At 42.9% G+C, this 19,068-nt stretch overlaps 1 protein-coding gene across 4 annotated transcripts; it reads right to left on the minus strand.

The window, feature by feature from the left end:
• Nucleotide 1: 1 nt before the first annotated feature.
• LOC102080067 (proline-rich transmembrane protein 3) lies at nucleotides 2–18,707 on the minus strand. Of its 4 annotated transcripts, none has more exons than XM_005448727.4 (4): nucleotides 16,427–18,707; nucleotides 8,144–9,059; nucleotides 7,638–7,940; nucleotides 2–4,316 (listed from the first exon to the last, which is right to left on the minus strand). In XM_005448727.4, exons 2-4 carry the CDS (start codon nucleotides 8,982–8,984, stop codon nucleotides 2,293–2,295), a joined length of 3,168 nt encoding a protein of 1,055 aa, XP_005448784.1. In that variant the 5' UTR covers nucleotides 8,985–9,059; nucleotides 16,427–18,707; the 3' UTR covers nucleotides 2–2,292. The 4 variants fall into 4 exon arrangements, with proteins under 4 accessions (XP_005448784.1, XP_005448785.1, XP_013130169.1 ...); XM_005448728.4 differs by having other exon boundaries at nucleotides 8,144–9,062; XM_013274715.3 differs by lacking the exon at nucleotides 16,427–18,707 and adding an exon at nucleotides 13,729–14,536.
• Between the last annotated feature and the right edge of the window lie 361 nt (nucleotides 18,708–19,068).

Raw genomic sequence — 19,068 nt, forward strand, 5'->3', positions numbered from 1 at the left:
GTTTGAGTTTTATCATTTTTATTTAAATCCAAACAAAAAATGCAGCAAGAAATACAAGAACAAAAGTTCAGTGAGCAAAGTAAACAGATGACGCTAACACTGCACTTCTGCAAAATGGCTAAAGACCGAAAGGGGCACATTTTCTACAGGACTTACTGCTCTGTGGGACAACACTACAGTTGCTGGAGGAACCACGGCTGCCATGAAGTAAAATAGGTAATGGCGGTAATGGCGAGAGCTGATACGGTAAAATTATACAGGTTCACTGGAATGTAGACAGCAACAAAAGGCCATTGTACTGTAAATACTATATAAGTCAAGCGTCTCACATCACTGGGAGGTACTGCAAGTCACCCTGAGGTAACCGGAAAACAATTAAGGGACTGGCTCTAATCAGGAACAGAGGCATGAGTAACTATGTTTCTTCCCAAATAATGCAAAACAAAATGTCACTTTATCCTCACATATTCAAAACAACATTCAAAGACTGAAGCACAATGACAAGTCTTTAAGTTTCATTTAAAATAAAGTATATCTCAAGTTGGAGCAAAACCGTTCAAGTTTCAGACTGAAGAGGGAACCATTGGGCTATCTTTTGGGATTAGAAACAGTTCAAATGAATTAATGGACTAAATACGGTTTCACCAAAGTGTTGTTTTTGTTTTGTTTGTTTGTTTTTCCCCCAATAATTTTGTCACCATTAACGACAGGAAAAGATAAAGCTGAAATTAAAAAAAAAATCAAACCGATCCTGACCGTTAACTGTACACTTTGCACAACCTCCATCTTTATTAAACTTTGAGCATAGCCCATAAAGTCCTTGACATAACATCTGCAGTCAAGTATCAGCTGTCACAGCTCTGCATGTCCTAAACAGGCCACAATCTGACGTCGAAATAGCAAAACTGTCTGCACAGCTCAGACGCATAAGCAATATCACTTAGATTGTCTTTCACAGTAACAACTATAACTGTTTCAAATACACCTTTATTCATGAAACATCAAAAATAAATATTTACATTGTTGCTTACACATCATAGATTTCAAAGATATTTTTCCTCTTTAGTAATAAAATACTTCAGTCTAGTGCTCAGGCTTGGGGTTAAGTGCTCTATTATTGAGTCAGGCTTAACTATAGGAGTTCTGAGGTTCATGCTAAGCCGGTCTTGTGTGCTGCAGCCCTGCAAAGCTATGAAGCATGTAATTAGATACCAAATATATTGAACTGAATGCAGCTTTTTATTCAGAGGCTTAAGTTAAGCATGGTTATTGATTGCAAAGCTTTGTCCTTCAACAAAATGCATCGTAGTTGAGTTCCGTATTTAAAGTCTGTCAATTTCATCAACAGCTAAAAACCTCAGGAACACATGTTAGCAGGTGTCTGCTCCGCAGCTGTGTCTCTGGCTGTTGTTTATCGCCTGTCTCTTTATGTAACCGGTTTTAAAATACAAGGCAAAGTGGACAAGTACAATGATGGCAGCAGCAAGTTAAGAGCTTAGATGTAGTAATCTGCAGCTGAGTCACTATGCTAAGATGCTAGAGACCGTTAACCCAAATAATGGGTTTATAAAACCATTAATAATAGCACAGAAACCAACTTTGATTATGTATGGCACAACTTTACATCACAAAGCAAACTGAAATATGGAAGACAGCAAATAAACGCTAGTAAAGGAATTAAACTGATGAGCAATCATATGCAGTCATGTATTTTTCTTTTTGCAGAAACCATTTGAACAGGACACAAAGACACTTGGAGCATCTTTTGTCTTTTACCCTTTAAACTTAACGGTGTTAAAGTAATGTTTCCAAGCAAGCACTTGAATATCTAAATCTACTTACTTTCTTGAAAGACTAAATTTATCAGCTTCACAAATCTGAAGCCAGTCACAAGCACGGACCTGCTAAAGAGCCATTCTCAGGAATTGTATGTAAGTGTGGTCCCAGTGTACTTGAAGTCATACCAGTGTTAAACAGACAAGAAAAAGATAGACAGATGGGAAAGTGAGCGTGCTGTTTGTCTATCTGTGCTGCATCTCCTCGTTTTGCTCCCAAATTATGCTAATCAACAGCTAATCTGATCAACAAAGACAAAAGGCAGCTAGGTGACACCTTTTTAGTTTGTCACCCAGATCCTTGTTTTCATATTTTAACTCTTCTGACAAAAAGTATTATTACACAGTTTAATAATACTATTATCCCAATAGTTGCAGCATCCCTGGTTAGGATTAGTGACTGTTAAATGAATGCGTTAGATGTGCAGTCATTTGGTCCTCATGTCCAAGGTTAGGCTCATAGGTCAATAATCTCGCTGCTGACACTGGCAGAATCGTCATGTCGACTGACTTCCAGGTAACTGCGTGACCCCACTGGCCTCGCAGCTCTCCCTCGCACACTTTCAGTGTCTGGGGTGATAAACGGTCGAGTGTCGTCCACTCCATCGTCTCCCAAATGCCCCGTTGAGGTTCTGGAGGGACGGAGTGACACAGGACAGGACACTGATGAAGGGACACTTGTTGTCCCATTTCCAGCCCATCTGTGACCCTGGTGAGATGGCGTTGGGGGAGCAGTCACCTGCCTACTGGGTACACTGCTGAGAATGCTTCCCCCCAGTGGCATGGAAGACTCTGTTGGAGCCTCGCTACTCTCCGAGAGCAACTGAGGATCACTGTTCCTGCGGAGCCAGGGCCCCTGACTGACCCCTGAGCCTGGGGAAGGGGACTGTAAGGTTTGGTTCAAAGGATGAAACAGGCTCCCTCCTTCGAGCAGGTGTTCCCTGTGCAGAGCCTCATCGATGCTGCGGGTCAGGTCGATGGGGGAGGGCGGCCGCAGGTCAAACTCATAGAAAGACAGGGAAGTATCCCTATCCTGATCTAGGCTGCCGCTCACCGAGCGCTGCAGAGGCTGGCCAAACGTCTGCAGTCTTAGGAGGGAGCCAGTAGAGCCGTCAGATGTGCCTCGCTCTGCCGAGTGGCCGCTATGGTTCCGTCCCCGGTTGCTGTCTTTGACAAGTGGCTGGGCAACGGCCTGCTCATGGTTCTGATTTCTAATCAGACTCTTGCTGATATCAGCCCCAGGACGCTCCTGGCCAGCCCAGTTGTTAGGCACTTCTCCTGCTCCTCCACCTCCTCCTCCTCCCCCTACGCCATTACTGTCAGACTTCCTGCATGGCTTACCCTTCAGGCTCTGGACTATCTTGGACCAGCAGGTGTGTGTTTGAGGGGAGCCTACAGAATCACTAGGGGATGCCAGGTCTCCTGCTGCTCTTCCATCCTGCCCACCTTCTTCCCTTCCACGGCAACTCTGAGGCCTCCAGAACACCCACGAGCTCAGGAGGAGCAGGGAGAACCCCCAGGCTAGTTCCAGGAGCCGGGCCCAGAAGTGCACAAGCCACCATCCCCAGCTGAAGCGTGTCCAGTCACCTAACACTCCATAAAGCCACAAGATAGCATGGACATGCAACCCAAAACACAAAGCCCCAAGAACTGCACACACTGCCAGCACTCTTCCCAGTATCACTCCTATTCTCCTGCTCCCTGTCCAGGCCTTTCTCCGTACCTCTTCGGAAACTCCGGGTTGAGGAACAGCAGGGCAGCGTATACGTGGGAAGACATAGCAAAGAAAGCCCAGACAGAGACCCAGACCCCAACACAGGGACAGGACTTGTAAGGTGACAGGCACCACAGGAGAGAGGGCTGGGGAGAGCAGATCAACTGCCAGCAGCAAGGTACACTGCAACACAGTCAGCACAGCCACCAGAGGAGGCCGCTCCATGGTTGACGGTAACGCCCTTACTCCTGCCACCCTCAGTGCCAGCAGCGCCAGGGCAGCATGTGTCCATACCAGGAGGTGCAGAGGCAGGTTGTAGATGGCTGTAACTGCAGGGCGAGGGAGGAATTTTCGTGTGCCATAGGGATCAATGAGAAATAGAGCTGCTCTGAGGCCTCCAGCCAGAAACAGCAGAGCATTGGCCAGTGCAAGAGCACCACGATGAGGACAGTTTGTGCCAGGGGACAGTGTGAGGCCAAGAGCTGCTCCAGCAAACAGCAAGAGGAAGAGGCTTGCAGATCCGTAGACGTGAAGTTCCCAGGCGAAAGCAAGCGTCCGGCTTAGATCACCCCAGTAAAGAAGTGTGGCATTAGGTGAGGAATTGGAACTGGGAGAGGGGGCTGGATCAGAAGTGGAATAAGGAGCTGGGTGAGGGTTCCTCCATAGCTGATGAGAGTGGTTCTTCTGAATAATACCATTCTGATATGTGGGACGAAACCGTGTTTGGGTGACTGGTACAACACTCGCTGTAAGACTGGAAGAGACCCCTAGAAAAAAAAGAAAAACAGAGTTTTGATTTTCAAATGCTGAAATGCAAAAAATATGCTATATTGTTCTCAAGTGACATTAATACAGATGTAGAACCTTTGACAACCACTAGAGGGGTTTAGTTCACCATCACAGTCATGAGCTAGACAGCTGAGACCTTTCAGTTGTGCAGAGTAACCTAATCAGCTCTGCAGAGGTGCATTGTCCAAGGTCTATCTACTCAAATAAGCCAAACTGTGAAATCAAATCAACTTCATTTTACAGCCTCCAGATCATAAAAACTGCTTGTTTAGAATCACCATCCAATATAATAAAAAAGTCCTGGATGTTCTACCTCTATTAAAATCTTGGCTGTTGTGGAGATCTCCTAAAATCAGGATCTTTTGAGCGCCACGTTTCTCTCTTCCAAACCTCTGAAATCACTTCCTCAGCCGCTTATTCAATTCAGGGTCACCAGAAGGTGAGGAGCAACATCGCCTGTCCCCCATTGCATTAGCATCAGTTTTCTTGTCACTCTCATCTCTCTTTTCACTACCATCAGATGTATAACTGTTTCTAAGTATGGAAATAACAAAGTGTTCATGTATAAAAACAGAAGTCTAGAGACTGCATATCGTTTACTAAAAATGCACATAAATGTGGAATCCAAAGACAAGGCACCTCTTCTAAAACCAGTTTTACAGATGAAATGTCAATCATCCAAAAACCCTAATATTCTATGCGAACAGCACCACAAGCCGATCCTCTTGTTTATATTAGAAATGTATCTGACTAACAAAAGAGCTCCTCTGAATAACCAGGAAGCAATTGTCTGACTTAATTGGATTAGATTATGTAATTAACAAGGACATCTGTGTTATGCAACTCAGTGATGTGTCACAATACATGTATGATCCAGGGAAGCTACTGTTCACATTTAAAGTATTATACAATGCAAAATGACCTAATGAGACAAGACATCTTGGCAATATAACATCTCTGTCTGTGTTTCTCTTTCTCTCTTTAATACTGTCATGTTCACACACACTCTGTTTGTTCAAGGCACTCCACCTTTTCCTCCTGGAATAACTCTGGAACACACAACAACATTATAACCATAGGTTCATTCATTGCCGAGGTCTTTGGAAGCCACTTGAGTACACAACACTGAAGTAACAATACTACCATGTGTAACAATTTAGAAATAATTTAAGAAAGACAGCAAACATACACAATATGTAGAGTTGTTTCACACACATTTAAAGCTGATGGATGGTGGAATGATACCATCAGCGGTAAAACACTCAAACCATCAACTGCTTGGAAGACTTTAAGCTCGCCCTCACCCTGTAGAAGACAACCATAAAACTGCTACACTAAATAATGGCTCACTCCTCTCCCTCGCTGCCTCATTTTATCACGCACGCAGACACCACACACACAAAAATGCTTCTCATACTTGAGCATTGCATACAGATCACAGGCACACTTCTTTATTTATACAAAAGCTATGTTTTACTTTCCTCTAGTTTTATTTTTTTCTAACAGGAGCAAGATCCAGACACATTCCAGATGTTGTGATCACATTACACAGCTGGATACATTTAAACCTACCCCTGCGCTTGAGTTTTTTTTTTCTCTTTCACATATGCACTGCCAACACAGCTTCATAAGTCCACATGTTGAAATGAGGTGAAAAATAACTGGAGACCACCATGTGATTGGATAACGCAGGCCAAGAAGTCTGTGAGTTCTCGGACCACACCCACCTTTGGAAATATTTTATGTACACCGGATAAAGATACCTCGTATAAGGAAGATACAGATACGTTAGAAATTAAAAAGAATCTATGGCAAGGAGTTTTTTTTATTTCAAGCACACACCTATGAAGTGTTTTGAATCTTGCACTACTGAAAATCTACTGTGCTGACAAAATCAGTCCACAGTCAGGTATGTAGACACAAAGAACACAAATCATCTTTGTGGTAGTTCCTGTTACAGTAAGCACTTCAAGAACTACTTGATAATATATACAGTGTACTTGAAATTAATGCTTTTTTTTTTGGTATGACCAATCTGCCTAAATTTATCATCACATGACTCACACGTGAAAAAAATATATTCACAAAAACAACTATGGGAAAAGGAGTGGCTGCCAAACAGTGAACACAACATTTTTATCATAATTTCAGATCAGTTTTCTCCAGTAAACTAAAAAAAGTCTTAAAATCTATTTTATTTTTAATCCTTTTTGCAAGTAAATGGGACAAGTATTCTCACTTCAGTCTTCCCTTTCTCCACCTGAGAGACGGAGTTTGATGGAGTTTCAATAATCACTCGAAACACAGTTATGGTGAAGTTTTCATTTACGAACTTGTGCTGTAGCCTAACTAGCCACTTTCCTTCGAGGAGCTTCCCAATGTGTGTGTGTGTACATAACTGAAACCAGTTCATTATGGTAGTTAATGTTACTGTTTCATATACGGATGGGTTTTGAGTTTGAGTGCATCGTCATTTGTGCTCATCAGGTTATCTCTGCAGGTCTAATGTACGTGCACGAACTGAGGTTCATATGATAGAACTAGCCAGTGTTCTGCTTTTTATTATGAGTGCAGCAGCTGCTACCGCTGTCATGACTGAGTATGAAAGAGCAAAACAGACCTCGGACCCTTGCCCATTATGTCACGGTTAAGGAGCGGCCAAATGGCTTTGGCTGAACCAACGTAAGCTAATGTTGAAAAGAAAAAGAGTTGGCTCTTGCTTACAGAACAAAAACCTGAGTGCGCTTCCTTTAAAGGTGCTCTGAAGGAGAGTCCTGCTGTTTAAAAGTCATAACGATGTTATTCTTACGGTATCTAAGAGACTGGGTCATGTGTCCCACGTGTCAAGCTTTTCCTTTTCCATTTACTTTTCCTCATCTCCTCTCCCTTCATCCCCTTTCCTCTCTGCATCTGGTTTTCATTGCCATCTTCACTCCCTGCATTTCCTATGCCAGTACCTTTCTTCTGCTTTCACCCACACCGTCTACTCTCTCATCGGTATTCCAAATAGTCTCTTTTTTAGGCCCTTTGCCCCCCCCCCCCCCCCCCCTTTTTTCTCTTATCTCTTTGCCTGGCTGCAATTCTGCCCACCCCCTCTTAAGCTTGCTCTCTCACCTCCCTTGCTGTGTCTACCCACACATTACAACCCCACTTTCCATGGAAACGTGTGTCTACTTTTCCCCTCCTTTGAAGACTTTTTTTTTATTCTTCCAGTAAAAAAGTCCCAGCTGCACAAATAATTCCATTATGAATTACCAGAGGACACAGGAAACAGAGAACACAAGGCTCTTGTTTCTTACCTATCTTCAGTGACTGCACTGTTGTGCTTGCAGCATGTCTTCCTTGCTGTACTGTTTTGCTCAGCTGAGTTGTTGATTTGGCAGAAAGAAGCACACTGGGTGTAGAAGTATTTGTCACTTGTAGTTTTGTGGTGTTTGAATGCGAACTCTTCTTGCTTTGGGTAGTAACCGGCTGTGCTCCAGGCTGGAGCTGTTTAGCAATAGAGCCAGTCGCAGTAGTTGAGAGTTGGGGTAACATCGCAGCATCAGAGTCCTGCTTTGGAGTAACTCTGTCAGTGGAAGGAGTGTTTGGTCCCAGTTCACCTAGAATTTTTCAGGAAAGGAAACACATCAGGCATTAACCCCTTACCTGAACTTAAATTCAGTTACATGTAAGGCTTCAAACAATTGTTAAAAACAAGATAATTAATATAAACTGATTCAGTAAATGATCCCAATCTTAATACTAACTAGCTTAATCATGATTATGATTCTCATGTAACAACCTAGCATTTTTGATTTCTCACCTTTTAATTGCACAGTCTTAAGTGTCTGCTGTGTTACCACAGAGGACAGTGGGGTCATCACTTTCTCACTCGCCGCTGTTGTAGAGGTGGTGCTGGTTGTGCTGGTGGTTGTCAACACAAAGAGGTGAGGCTTCACAGTCTGACTGTCCAGTGGTGGAGTTTTTACATCAGAAACTTTAGAGACCGCGGTCTGTGCCTGCGGTCGATACTGCGCCATTTCATCATCAACTGTTGACAGAGGATCGGGTGATTCCTCCTTCACAAACATTACTGTTGGAGCAATACCTGATCCCAACCCTTGCGAATCAACACCCTGCTTCTCTTCGATTGCTTCCTCCTTTGGATTCGATCCTGCCACTGTCTTATCACCTGTAGGCTCAGCCACTTCGGCAGAGTCCAACGCAAGTGGAGGTGGAGTTGAGCTTTTTGTAGTGGCATCTCCCTTTCTGAAAGCCCTGCTGAATGCTAAACTGGCTGTGTCAGTTCTGGGCCTAGAGGCAGTTGGTTGGGTTACAATTAGTCCACTGCTGTTCTGTGTGGGAAGGGCAGACTGAAGAGGGCGGTTGAACTGTGTCACTGATGGATGGAGTCTTTCCCTCTGCTCCACTGTATTTGTAGTTGTTAACCTGTCCTGTACTGTAACTCTGATGGGCACATCACTGCGTCCCCTGGGAGGCAAAGACGGCCAGAAACGAGGAGTCTGCTTGGTTGGTGGAGGTGAAGAATCGCTAGGCAGGTCCAGAGAAGAGAAGGAGGAGGAGTAGCCGATGACGGTCTGAGCATCGGCAAAATCGATGATGGAGGTGAGCAAGACCAGGAGCATGAGGGACATGGGAGCCATGGTCTCCCTCTGAGCGCTGAGCAGTGACTGGTTCCTCTAGAAGTCTGTCTGTCACACCATCCTTTCACTGCGTTTCTGCTGAGAAAAACAGGAATTGTGTTAATTTCCTAAACACACTACGCAAGCACAGATATACGAAGCACTGCGAATATGTAGACACCACGCAGGTGCAGGAAACGTCTTTCAAAACCTACTTATATTGCGTCAGATCAATCTAAAAGGTTTAACTTCTGAGTGGCGATTCCTGTATTCTTACTAATTTACCAGCAGTGGTCTGAAGCACGCCATAACAGGAATTGTGAAGCAAGAATTTTTGGTCATGTCTGATTTAAAGATTATGTGCTGTAGCCTTTGTTGTACTGATTCAGAGGGTAGGTCAGTGAAACTCCCACTGAGTTTTAGGAGCATGACAACAGCAGACACGCAGGGTGTGGTAAGGTGTATGGTTACAGAGGACATGGGACACATAAAAGCATAAGTTCAGCTTGTAAGTTATATAACAAGTCACACCATTAAAACGATCGAGCCAGAAAAGAAAATCAAGTCACAGATGGTTTTACTGCGTGGCAGATGGACTTGTTAACTTTTGTCCTCACTAGCTGTTCCATAAAACTGATACTTCTTTGGAGAGAGTATCAGTTCCTTTCTCCTTAAAAATCTTCGGTCCAAGCATCAGGACTCTACTTTCTTTATTTGCTGTTATGTTTAAGCCGTGGGTGCCAGAAGCTGACAGCTCTAACACAGAGTGTGGTGAAGCTCAGGGAGCCCAGTGACACGTAGAAACCCCCAGGCCCTTGAGGATTACACAATCCTACGAGTCATCTTGCCAAACAGCTGGCAGGCACTTCCCCTAAACAAGCTGCTCTTATCCCCAAAAAAACACCCCTTTTCTTTCTCTTTTACTTATATAAATCTCCCTTCACACCAGTTTCTACCTATGACTCACAGCAGGAGATAACCTCAGGGATGAGAGTCAGGACACTACTGCTGAAACGTTAGGAGGGAAAGTACAGAAAATAGACAACGGTGCCTATGGGGGAATTCATTCTGCTGCTGATGAATCACCCAAGGTCCATTCACAGCCACGATGTTTAGGTCTCAGAGGAATTACTGCAGCTCCACACCACGGCTGACATTCATTTTGTGTTCATGAACATATGCAGTGTGTGAGTAATCTGTGTGAGTGTATGGAAAATGTGTATAAGTATGTGTGAGACTGCACCACGGGTGAGAGAACACACTGTTGATATGTGAGGAAACGTATACTGGTCTTTTGCAAAGCACAATTTCTCACACGGGAGCTCCTGAAGGGAAAAACTGTCAATGAGTATGGTAACATAAGTGCTTATAGATCTCAATCTCCACCCACTCACAGTAGTCTCTGTTTATTTTCTTTCCAGTCTCACCCACCTCTTCTGCTCTGTTTTGTCAGATTTTGGCCAACTCTAATTTCCCCCCCTTTTCTTTTCCCTCTTTTTATCCCCTATTTAACTAGAGCTGGTTTAGCACAGGGGTTACTGAGAGAGTCCTAACAATAGAGAGATGAGTAGGGGAAAAAAGATGATAGATGTAAGAATGTGGAGACAGGAAAGTGGTTCAAAAAGAGTTTGGGCTGGAGGGGAGATGGAGATGGAAGCCTGGCGTGATAAGTTAAAGCAGGGGTGTCCAAAAATGTTTCCAAGAGTGCCATATTATTAATGGAAAATCACCCAGGGCCCAACAATTCTTCTTGCCTTTTTGGAAGCATAAATACAATTTATTTTCAATAACACAAGAGCTGTCATTACGGTGATCAGGTGAGTTCAAGCCTTAACAAAATAAATGTACTTTTCATTCACATATGGAGAGAAAATAACATAAAGATCAAGCTGTCGGGAATACCTGTAACTTCAGTGAAGCCGCTGAATATCAGTATCTCGGGTTAATTTTAAACGAGACTTATATAAAACACATGGGCTGAAAAGAGAATTTACACTTTCTGCTTTATAATAGATTTTAAGGCAGGATCGAGAGGCCATAAAAGGTCTGACCTAGGGCCGCGATTGGCCCCCGGACCGGACTTTGGACATGCCTCAGTTAAAGGGGTCCGGGACAAGATTAAGACTGAGAAAAGCAGTGAGAGCTGAAAAATTTAGACTAAGATTGAGTGAATGCCGATAGTAAGGATATAAATATCTGAGAAAAAAGAGAGTCACACAGAAACTATGTTTCAGGATTAACGGGTTTGTTATGGAGAGCTGACACGGCCATTTATCCAGGAAGCCATGTGGAGAAACTGATCCTACTTCACCTTTCTTCTGAGGTTAACTGGCAGGTGTGCAATCTCTGGCACAAGAACATGAACAACCTGACTATTACCACATAGCGTTTAGTAAACATACCATTATCTTGATCTAAAAGCAAACCAACATGTGTCAGTCTGTGTGTATGAGGGGAAGCAGAACAGAATAATGAGTCTCAAATGGCATTTGGCTTTAGTGGCGAGGGAGTAACATTCTGCTGCTGTATTTGAAACGCTGTCAGCATTAATCTCATCTCCACACATCATCCAAAAGAACACAGTAACACACACTGAAGCGGCTCTCCAAAAATGTTCTCCTTCACTGGATTTGAGCAGCGTGACTAGGAATTTCCACTGAACTAATACGAGTGGAGTAAATTTAAGCAGAAAGGCACCTCCTCGAAGCCTACGAACAAGCACATACTCTACAAAGCCTAGATCAGTGCAATCATCGATTCTGGGCTAGTGTGAAATCTGCACCATCTTAGCCCATCTTTAACACACACTCCACACACATACACAAATAAGACAGTGCATCGCTCTGTGACTGTCCATGGAGGGAAGGCAGATGTGTGTATGGTCTGAGTATTTTTATCGTGTTCAGCCCCCGGGGGCCACAGACAGAACACATCACTCTGTATTTCATCTGCACTGTGTTGAGCATGGTGTGTAGATGTCGTCACGCTTTCCTGCACAATGTGTGCTTTGTCCAGAGCAGGAAATGCCCGTGGATTATATATCCAATAGTACAGCAGCATGCAACAATCTGAAGATTACTGTAAACTCCTTGCCCACAGTATAGACCTGCTGGTTATACAACCATATGATTCAGTACTACAACAGCTGTTACTAATCAGTTACTAACCATTGCAATTGTGATGTCATGTCTACAGTAATGTATTACTATGACAAGCTACTGCTTAAAGTTTGTGTAGGGAACCGGGCGGGGGCAGTTTGGGCATTGAAGTCTTTGGAGAATCCCCCTCTTTCTTGGTTATGTTCTCTCTCACTTGCTGCCAGATTGAAGACAGTCTGGCAGAGCAACATTTCCACTGATTTGAGTGGAGATTTCAGTGTAAGTCTGTGGACAGAAGGATTTGTGTCTTTCAGTCTAATGTGCACTTGTCAGGTATCACACTTCAATGCTTCTTAATGCAACGTGTTCATCAGGACAGAGTATAGATAACTGTCCAGTGCTGAAAGTGAGCACTCAAACACCAAGGTCTGATTTGCACTTGTGTTTACTTGAATCGTTCCAAATTAAATCACATTTTTTTATTCATTTAGAGTAGATTGTTTTAGGTGATAGTCTTTCATGCTGGCTCGTACTTAAAAATTTGTGTTCTTCTGAAAAGATTTGTATAGAAAAAAAAAATGTTTTTGTTCTCAGTAACTGATACCTTCAAGCAACCAGGCTGTTTGTGGGGTCATCTCTGAACCCATAAAGTAATACTCTTTGGCTCTATTTGTGCTTATCATACCAGAACTGTCTAAATCTAAAAATGCTCTAATGTAATGCCATGTGGTTTGCAAAAAGACCTTAAAGGACAAAAACTGTACAGAAAAATTACCTATTACAAAGTTGTTGTTTTTTAAAATATTTTTTCATTGATACTAGAAAAAAGAAGGCTCGAGATGATCATTTTGGATGTGACAGAGACGGCCAAGTCTGACTCTAAAAACATAAGCTTACTGGCTAACACTTTTCATTGACAACTTTTTAACCAACGAGTATGTGGTTCTATACCACAGATCATCCTTAATTTGTTTTGCATCCAAGACTTGCAAAACAAATTTTCTTTTTGTCCAGTATATTGCAAATCCGTTGACTGAACCCATAAATGCAGCAAAGCACTAGAAAGCCATTTTAGAAGTCTTTCTTGCAACCAGAGCTTCAGACAGAATGTAACTTTAAGCCACTTAGACAGTAGCTTAATTTTTCCTACTGAATTAAACTGTTAACTCACAAACATGCTCACAATGTTATAGCTACAATGCTAGTATTTGTAAAGCTGAAAAGCGGAAGCTGATGTAATTATGAAGCTGATGTTTTGCATATACATGGTTGAATAACAAAAACAGCCTATTGGAATAACTACAGGGTTGCCTGATGGTGTCATGGAAACTTAGGGGTGTCTACAAGAGTTGTCTCAAATAGGTCTAAAAGGGAAAATAAGTCAAATCCAGTATTTGGCAAGATCCAGTAGTTGGTGAGATATTTCAGATACAACCTCACTGTGGTGCTAGCGGAAAAAAAAACTATGTAATGAACTTACTGCCACTGCCATTCGTGTGGCTTAAAATCAAACATAGTCTCAATCTGTTTATGTGTGAAGATACGATCACTTGTGCTACATCTATGTCAGTATAGGTAGGCTTCTCAAATATAGACAAAGATCATTGATATCCTAGTTGACTTGTAACATTCAGTGTTGATGTCAGCGTCTTGTGAAGAAGGCTTACTTATCAGAGAAGTATTCCTCCGCAGAGAAGAACTCAGCCAAGAATGAAAGGTTTTTATGGTTGATTCTGGAAAAACCCTCTTCTTCTTCTTTCAGCTGCTCCCTTCAGGGGTCGAATCATCTCCCTCCATCTTACCCTATCCTCAGCATCCTCTCCTGTCACATCAGCCCTCTGCATGTCCTCCTTCACTACCTCCATGAACCTCCTCTGAGGTCTTCCTCTTTTCCCCCTGTCCGGTAGCTAAGTATTAAACATCCTTTATCCAATATATCCACTTTCCCTTCTCTGCATATACCCAAACCATCTCAGATTTGCTTGGTAACTGGCCACTCCCAACGAAAATCTCATGTGAAGAAAACTCAAAAAAGATGTAACTTGTAAAAAGAAAGAAAGAGGCTGAATGAACAACCAGAGACCGGTGTGTCACTGTGTAACTGCTCACACATCAGCATACTCTACAGATGTATAACTTGTTTGTACTGCATATTGGTGGGTGGAGAAGTAGGACTGTGAAGCAGTGTGTGTGAATTAGTGTGTATGTGAGAAAGAGAGAGAAAAAGTGAGAGGGGGGAAATGAAAGAGGGAGTAAGTGTGGTTACGTTGGTATGCAACTAGTGGGGGAGGTCGCTGGTTTGACCGTTAAAAAATTCCTCACCTTGAAACAACATATGGATCACAAACAACTCTCAACTTGCCACCACATACAATTTATTTATTAAAAAGTCCCTAAACTGATCTTTTTAAACTATTTTGATACATTTAAAGCCATGACCAAACTCTTTACATACATTATAGACTAACACCATCCATTTATCTCTTGATACAAACCACAGCCTGTGAAAGATGCGTCTTTTGGGGGGGGGGGGTCTAAACTACAGCAGAGTAACCAACCACACACCATAGACATGCGAGGAGAAGAGGGTCCTGAACCAATCGCCTATGTCTTTGATCCCCAGTTGAAGCGGATGTCCCGCTTAAAATTGCTGAGCCCCACAACATCTTTGAGTGATGTTCCGCCTTTACACGAGCCACAGATCAAAGGCTGAAGGTCAGGCATAAAGGCTAAGGCCCTAAACTGCACTCCCCACATACAAAGAGACACATCTAGATAGACAAAAATAAAACACAGATTGGGAATATTAACATTTGACAGGTGACAATGGAGAAAAAGTCAACAGTCAACCAATATTCACAACTTTCGAGGAACCTTAATTTCAAATTAGCACTCACACGTTAAACACTAAACACGCCCTGAAAGATAGCGAGTCTGATGACAGACTGAGATCACTGCCAAACCGTGTCAAGCCGCAAAACACTTTCAGGAAAATAAACTGCAGGCATCGCAAGTCATAAACTGTTGGCCTTTTACTGAACCGCGGCTTTACTTAAACCCCAGACACTCACATTGTTACAGCTGCATGCAATAAAACTGTGTTGTGTGGCAAATTACTGAGTTTGCAAGCAGGTTGTGTGCAAAACAAAGTAAGCAGCTATATTATCTGGACATCTTTGATTTATAGTTACAAAGCATTTATTGCATCTTTTATCTTCCCACAGACAATAAAGATCTGCACCCATATAAGATATGTGGGCAGATCATCTTCTGGGATGAATGCTTCACTAATATCTTAAGCTATGCCTTATTTTCTAAAAGGCTGACAGTTCAGGGCTGTGTAATTATGGGATGTTTTAACTGTCCTGCTTGTTTAAAGTTCTCTGGTCGAGTATGAGTGACTACTTGTAGTTATAGCGCACCTTTATTGTCCCACGCAAAAGACTTTATTGAGCTTCTTTGAAAAAGGATAGGCCTTTTTTTTCCCTTCTTGTCAACAGACGAGGGTGTGTTGGTTCGCTTTTGAAATTAAGTTCTGTTGCATTTCTTTCTGCTCGACTACATCCACCAGCACTCTGCAGCTCATTGAGAGACGCACTCCACTTCCTCCTCCTCACCTTCCACTTAAATCCCGATGAGGCATGGGTGTGAATCCAGACCATCTAAGCAAGGGCCGCAGCGCTTTTGCGCATATGGCTTTGTTGGACGAGCCTGCTATCCTGTGTAAACACACTTAAAAACACGTGTCGAGCACCTGGCAGCAAGGGCCAAATAAAGAGATAACAGGGCCCACTCCACTTGTTGCTGTGTCACCAAAGAAAACAGCCTTTTTGTATGCTTACTGCCTATTGAGCCTAAACAATTTCCTTTTACATTTGAGTGATTTTAAATGAATTATGTCCCTATTATTATTATTATTATTGTTATTGTTATTATTATCATTACTTGAGGGGTGATTTAAGACCAGCTGTATATATTTCATGTTGTTAGTTATGATGAGCAGTAGTAACGACGTCACGTTCCCGTCCTGACTGCGGGGACACGCGGTCGCGGATGGCTTTAATTGGCAAAATTCACCCACACTGCCGCTTTTTCTTACACGATGTGAGATGGGGGTGATAAGGCAGTACTCCCTCCAACTTCGCATATAAAGTTCAGTACCGCAGAGGAAACCAGGTACAGGTAAAGGGCAAAGATTAACGTGCAGCGTATGCTCGCCTGTAAACCTGAGCCAACGGCTGACATCGCGGCACAGGTAGAGACAGCGTCACGCATATCACTGCGCAAAGACGTCTCGCCGCATAGCAGTCAACCAACAACAGTTACCGTGAGGGTTTGTCCGTTACAAGCAACAAACAGACATACCTGCGGGTCTGCGAGGCTCCGAGTCGATGGCGTCCGCTGCGGCAGGGCTATCAGGACTAGGACATCCTGAAGTGAAAGCAAAGGTATCGTCCGGGTTTACGACGGATAACAACCGCCGGAGGTGGAGGTTCAAACCGGTCCTCTATGGGCACAAAGAGAGGTTGCCTTTCAGCGGCGTTGTATCGTTGCCAGCTTTCTAGCCATGAGTGACTGAGGAGATGTACGCCCCCTCCGACTGCTCCATCTCTCTCCAGATCGCTCCCTCCCTCTCATTTTTTTCCTCTCTCAAAAGCGGATAAACGCGACTGCCTACCTGCCAACCTTCTGCTTGGCACGCCTGTTACGCAATAGCAATAGGACGCGCAGCTGAAACTGAGCTCCGTGTCACCCCGTCTACCTTTACAAAGCAGCGTGTTTAGACGATGCCCAGTGGAAATATGACGACACTGCCACTGACATCATCACACAGCTTGCTGTAGTATCCAGGTTCTGGGGTTTTTCCTCGGATTATAGCTGAAAATTGGCTGTTATGCGTTAAATCTAGCCGTTAAAGTGGCCGGGAAGAGGAGTGGAAACAGATTCATATTTGCGTGGACAGGTGAGGATACACCTGACATTTCTCTGTGCTGTGCGGACTGTCAGTTCGGTGCATGAAACTCTAGCCTCCAGCTCCTCTTCACTGCCCTCCAACAGGGCTTTTGTAGAGGGGAGGAAGCCAGCCTGAGCCAAGCTGATACAGTTTCCTCGTGCTGCACCCTGGCTCAGTGTCTTTCCTTCACCCACCCCTCGCCTGATTGTCTCTCTCTCTTGCACAAACAAAACATTTTCTAGTTTGGACATGCTGTTGACGCTGCAGCTTTGCGGTGACTGAGACCAAACACAGACATAAGTTGACAAGTTTACTGCAGACATTAATCCTGCTTAGGAGCAGGTCTCATTCCCAATCACCTGTGTATTTGTCACTTTCGCTATATTGTCTGGACAGTACATCTGAGTCCTAAAATATCCTGTGCAGCTCAGAGGATTGTTCCTAATGCCATTACATTATTACTGAGCAAGCAGGTGACACGTAAGAGTTTGAACAGGTGGCGCGCAGACATTTCTGCATTGTTATCACATTATTGTACACTACCTGGATTATATCTAATCCAGGTAGGGAATGAGTAACCTAACCCTGCATACTTTAAAGCACCAACCAAATATAGAAGATTAAGCAATGGGTGTCAGCCTGATTAGAATATAAGTACAGCAGGTATTGTTTGTGTCTCACGAGAACTATATAGCCTGAATTGAGTGTTGTCTGATGTAAGTAAGGGATTCAATTCACACGTTTATTATAATTTGCGGCCAGTATGATATATTCTTATTGGGTCGGTTACTTTCTCTATTATTTACTTCCCTTCCTACCAGACACGGGGACCCAGGGGTGTTTCCAGAATTTTTGAAATCAGGTGGCACAAGGGAGTCCAAACAAACAGGTTGGAGATTACAAATAACAAATAAAACTTAAAAAAAATATATAAAAAGCAAACAAAAGCTGTTGGAAACTGGCTGAAAATTTGATGAGGGATAACGATTGTAACGTGCACAGACCACCTGCCTCCATAAAAACGCATTAGGAGACACAGCTACCCTGTAATAGAGCTAATAAAATATAGTGTGGTTACAAGAGTAAATGTGTGTCATATTACTACTAGAAGTAAAAGTAAATAACAGTGTCTTACACATTCTTTGTTTACAGCTTTCAAAGTTAGGAATTAGGGAATTATAGTGGACCAAACCACTGTGAAGTATATGAGTGGGAGTCCATCTCTGGAGCTTATCCCAGCTGTCATGGAAGGCAGGCAGGGTACACCCCGCAAAATTTGCCAGTTTGTCACTTTAACTGCTTGTAATAATTATTCAGCATTACATGATCACATATTTACATAATGAACCTCTTTGGCCAGGCTATAATTTCCACCCTTGGTTACACAGCAGGGGTGCGATCAAATTCTGGGATGGCACATAAAAAATACATTTAAAAAAAAAGTTTTCTCTAAAATATTTTCATACCAATTTTGTGTCATTACAGGTATTATAAGGAGTTTACTTATTTTTTGATTATTTAGAAAGAAATTGAAATTCAGATAAATTTGTATTTATATTTTCCTTTCAACATGACATATCAGTTTTTCATGCTTCTTGCTTCTTTCTGGCTCATATGGAGGCTGTGGTATTCCTGTTAGCAAAGATGTATTTCTATCATTGTGATGTTGTGTATGTGAACAAATACAAATAAAATGCCCAGATGCTTTCGCTTTCTCTCGTCTGAACTTTGAACGGGTGGGACCTCAGCGGTGTTCATAAGAGGTCGGTTTCTCACATCATCATGTTGAGTTTAAACTGAAAGTTTCTTCTTTTTTTTAAAGGCATGCCCCAACAAGAAGTGTCTTTTCAACGGTTCTCCCCATTAGACATTAACCCACAGCATTCACAAGCATTTAATTGCAGCTGACACAGAAGACTTGCCAGGTGTGGTCTTGGTTGTCATCTTCACCTGAACTGTCTAAACATGAAGATTTTATTTGCTTAAGACATACCTCTACGTTTGCTTTTATACAAGTATCACATTACTGATTTTCCCCACAAACACCCACTCT

The sequence above is a fragment of the Oreochromis niloticus genome, linkage group LG20, assembly GCF_001858045.2.
Source record: "Oreochromis niloticus isolate F11D_XX linkage group LG20, O_niloticus_UMD_NMBU, whole genome shotgun sequence".
Classification (NCBI taxonomy): Eukaryota; Metazoa; Chordata; class Actinopteri; order Cichliformes; family Cichlidae; genus Oreochromis; species Oreochromis niloticus.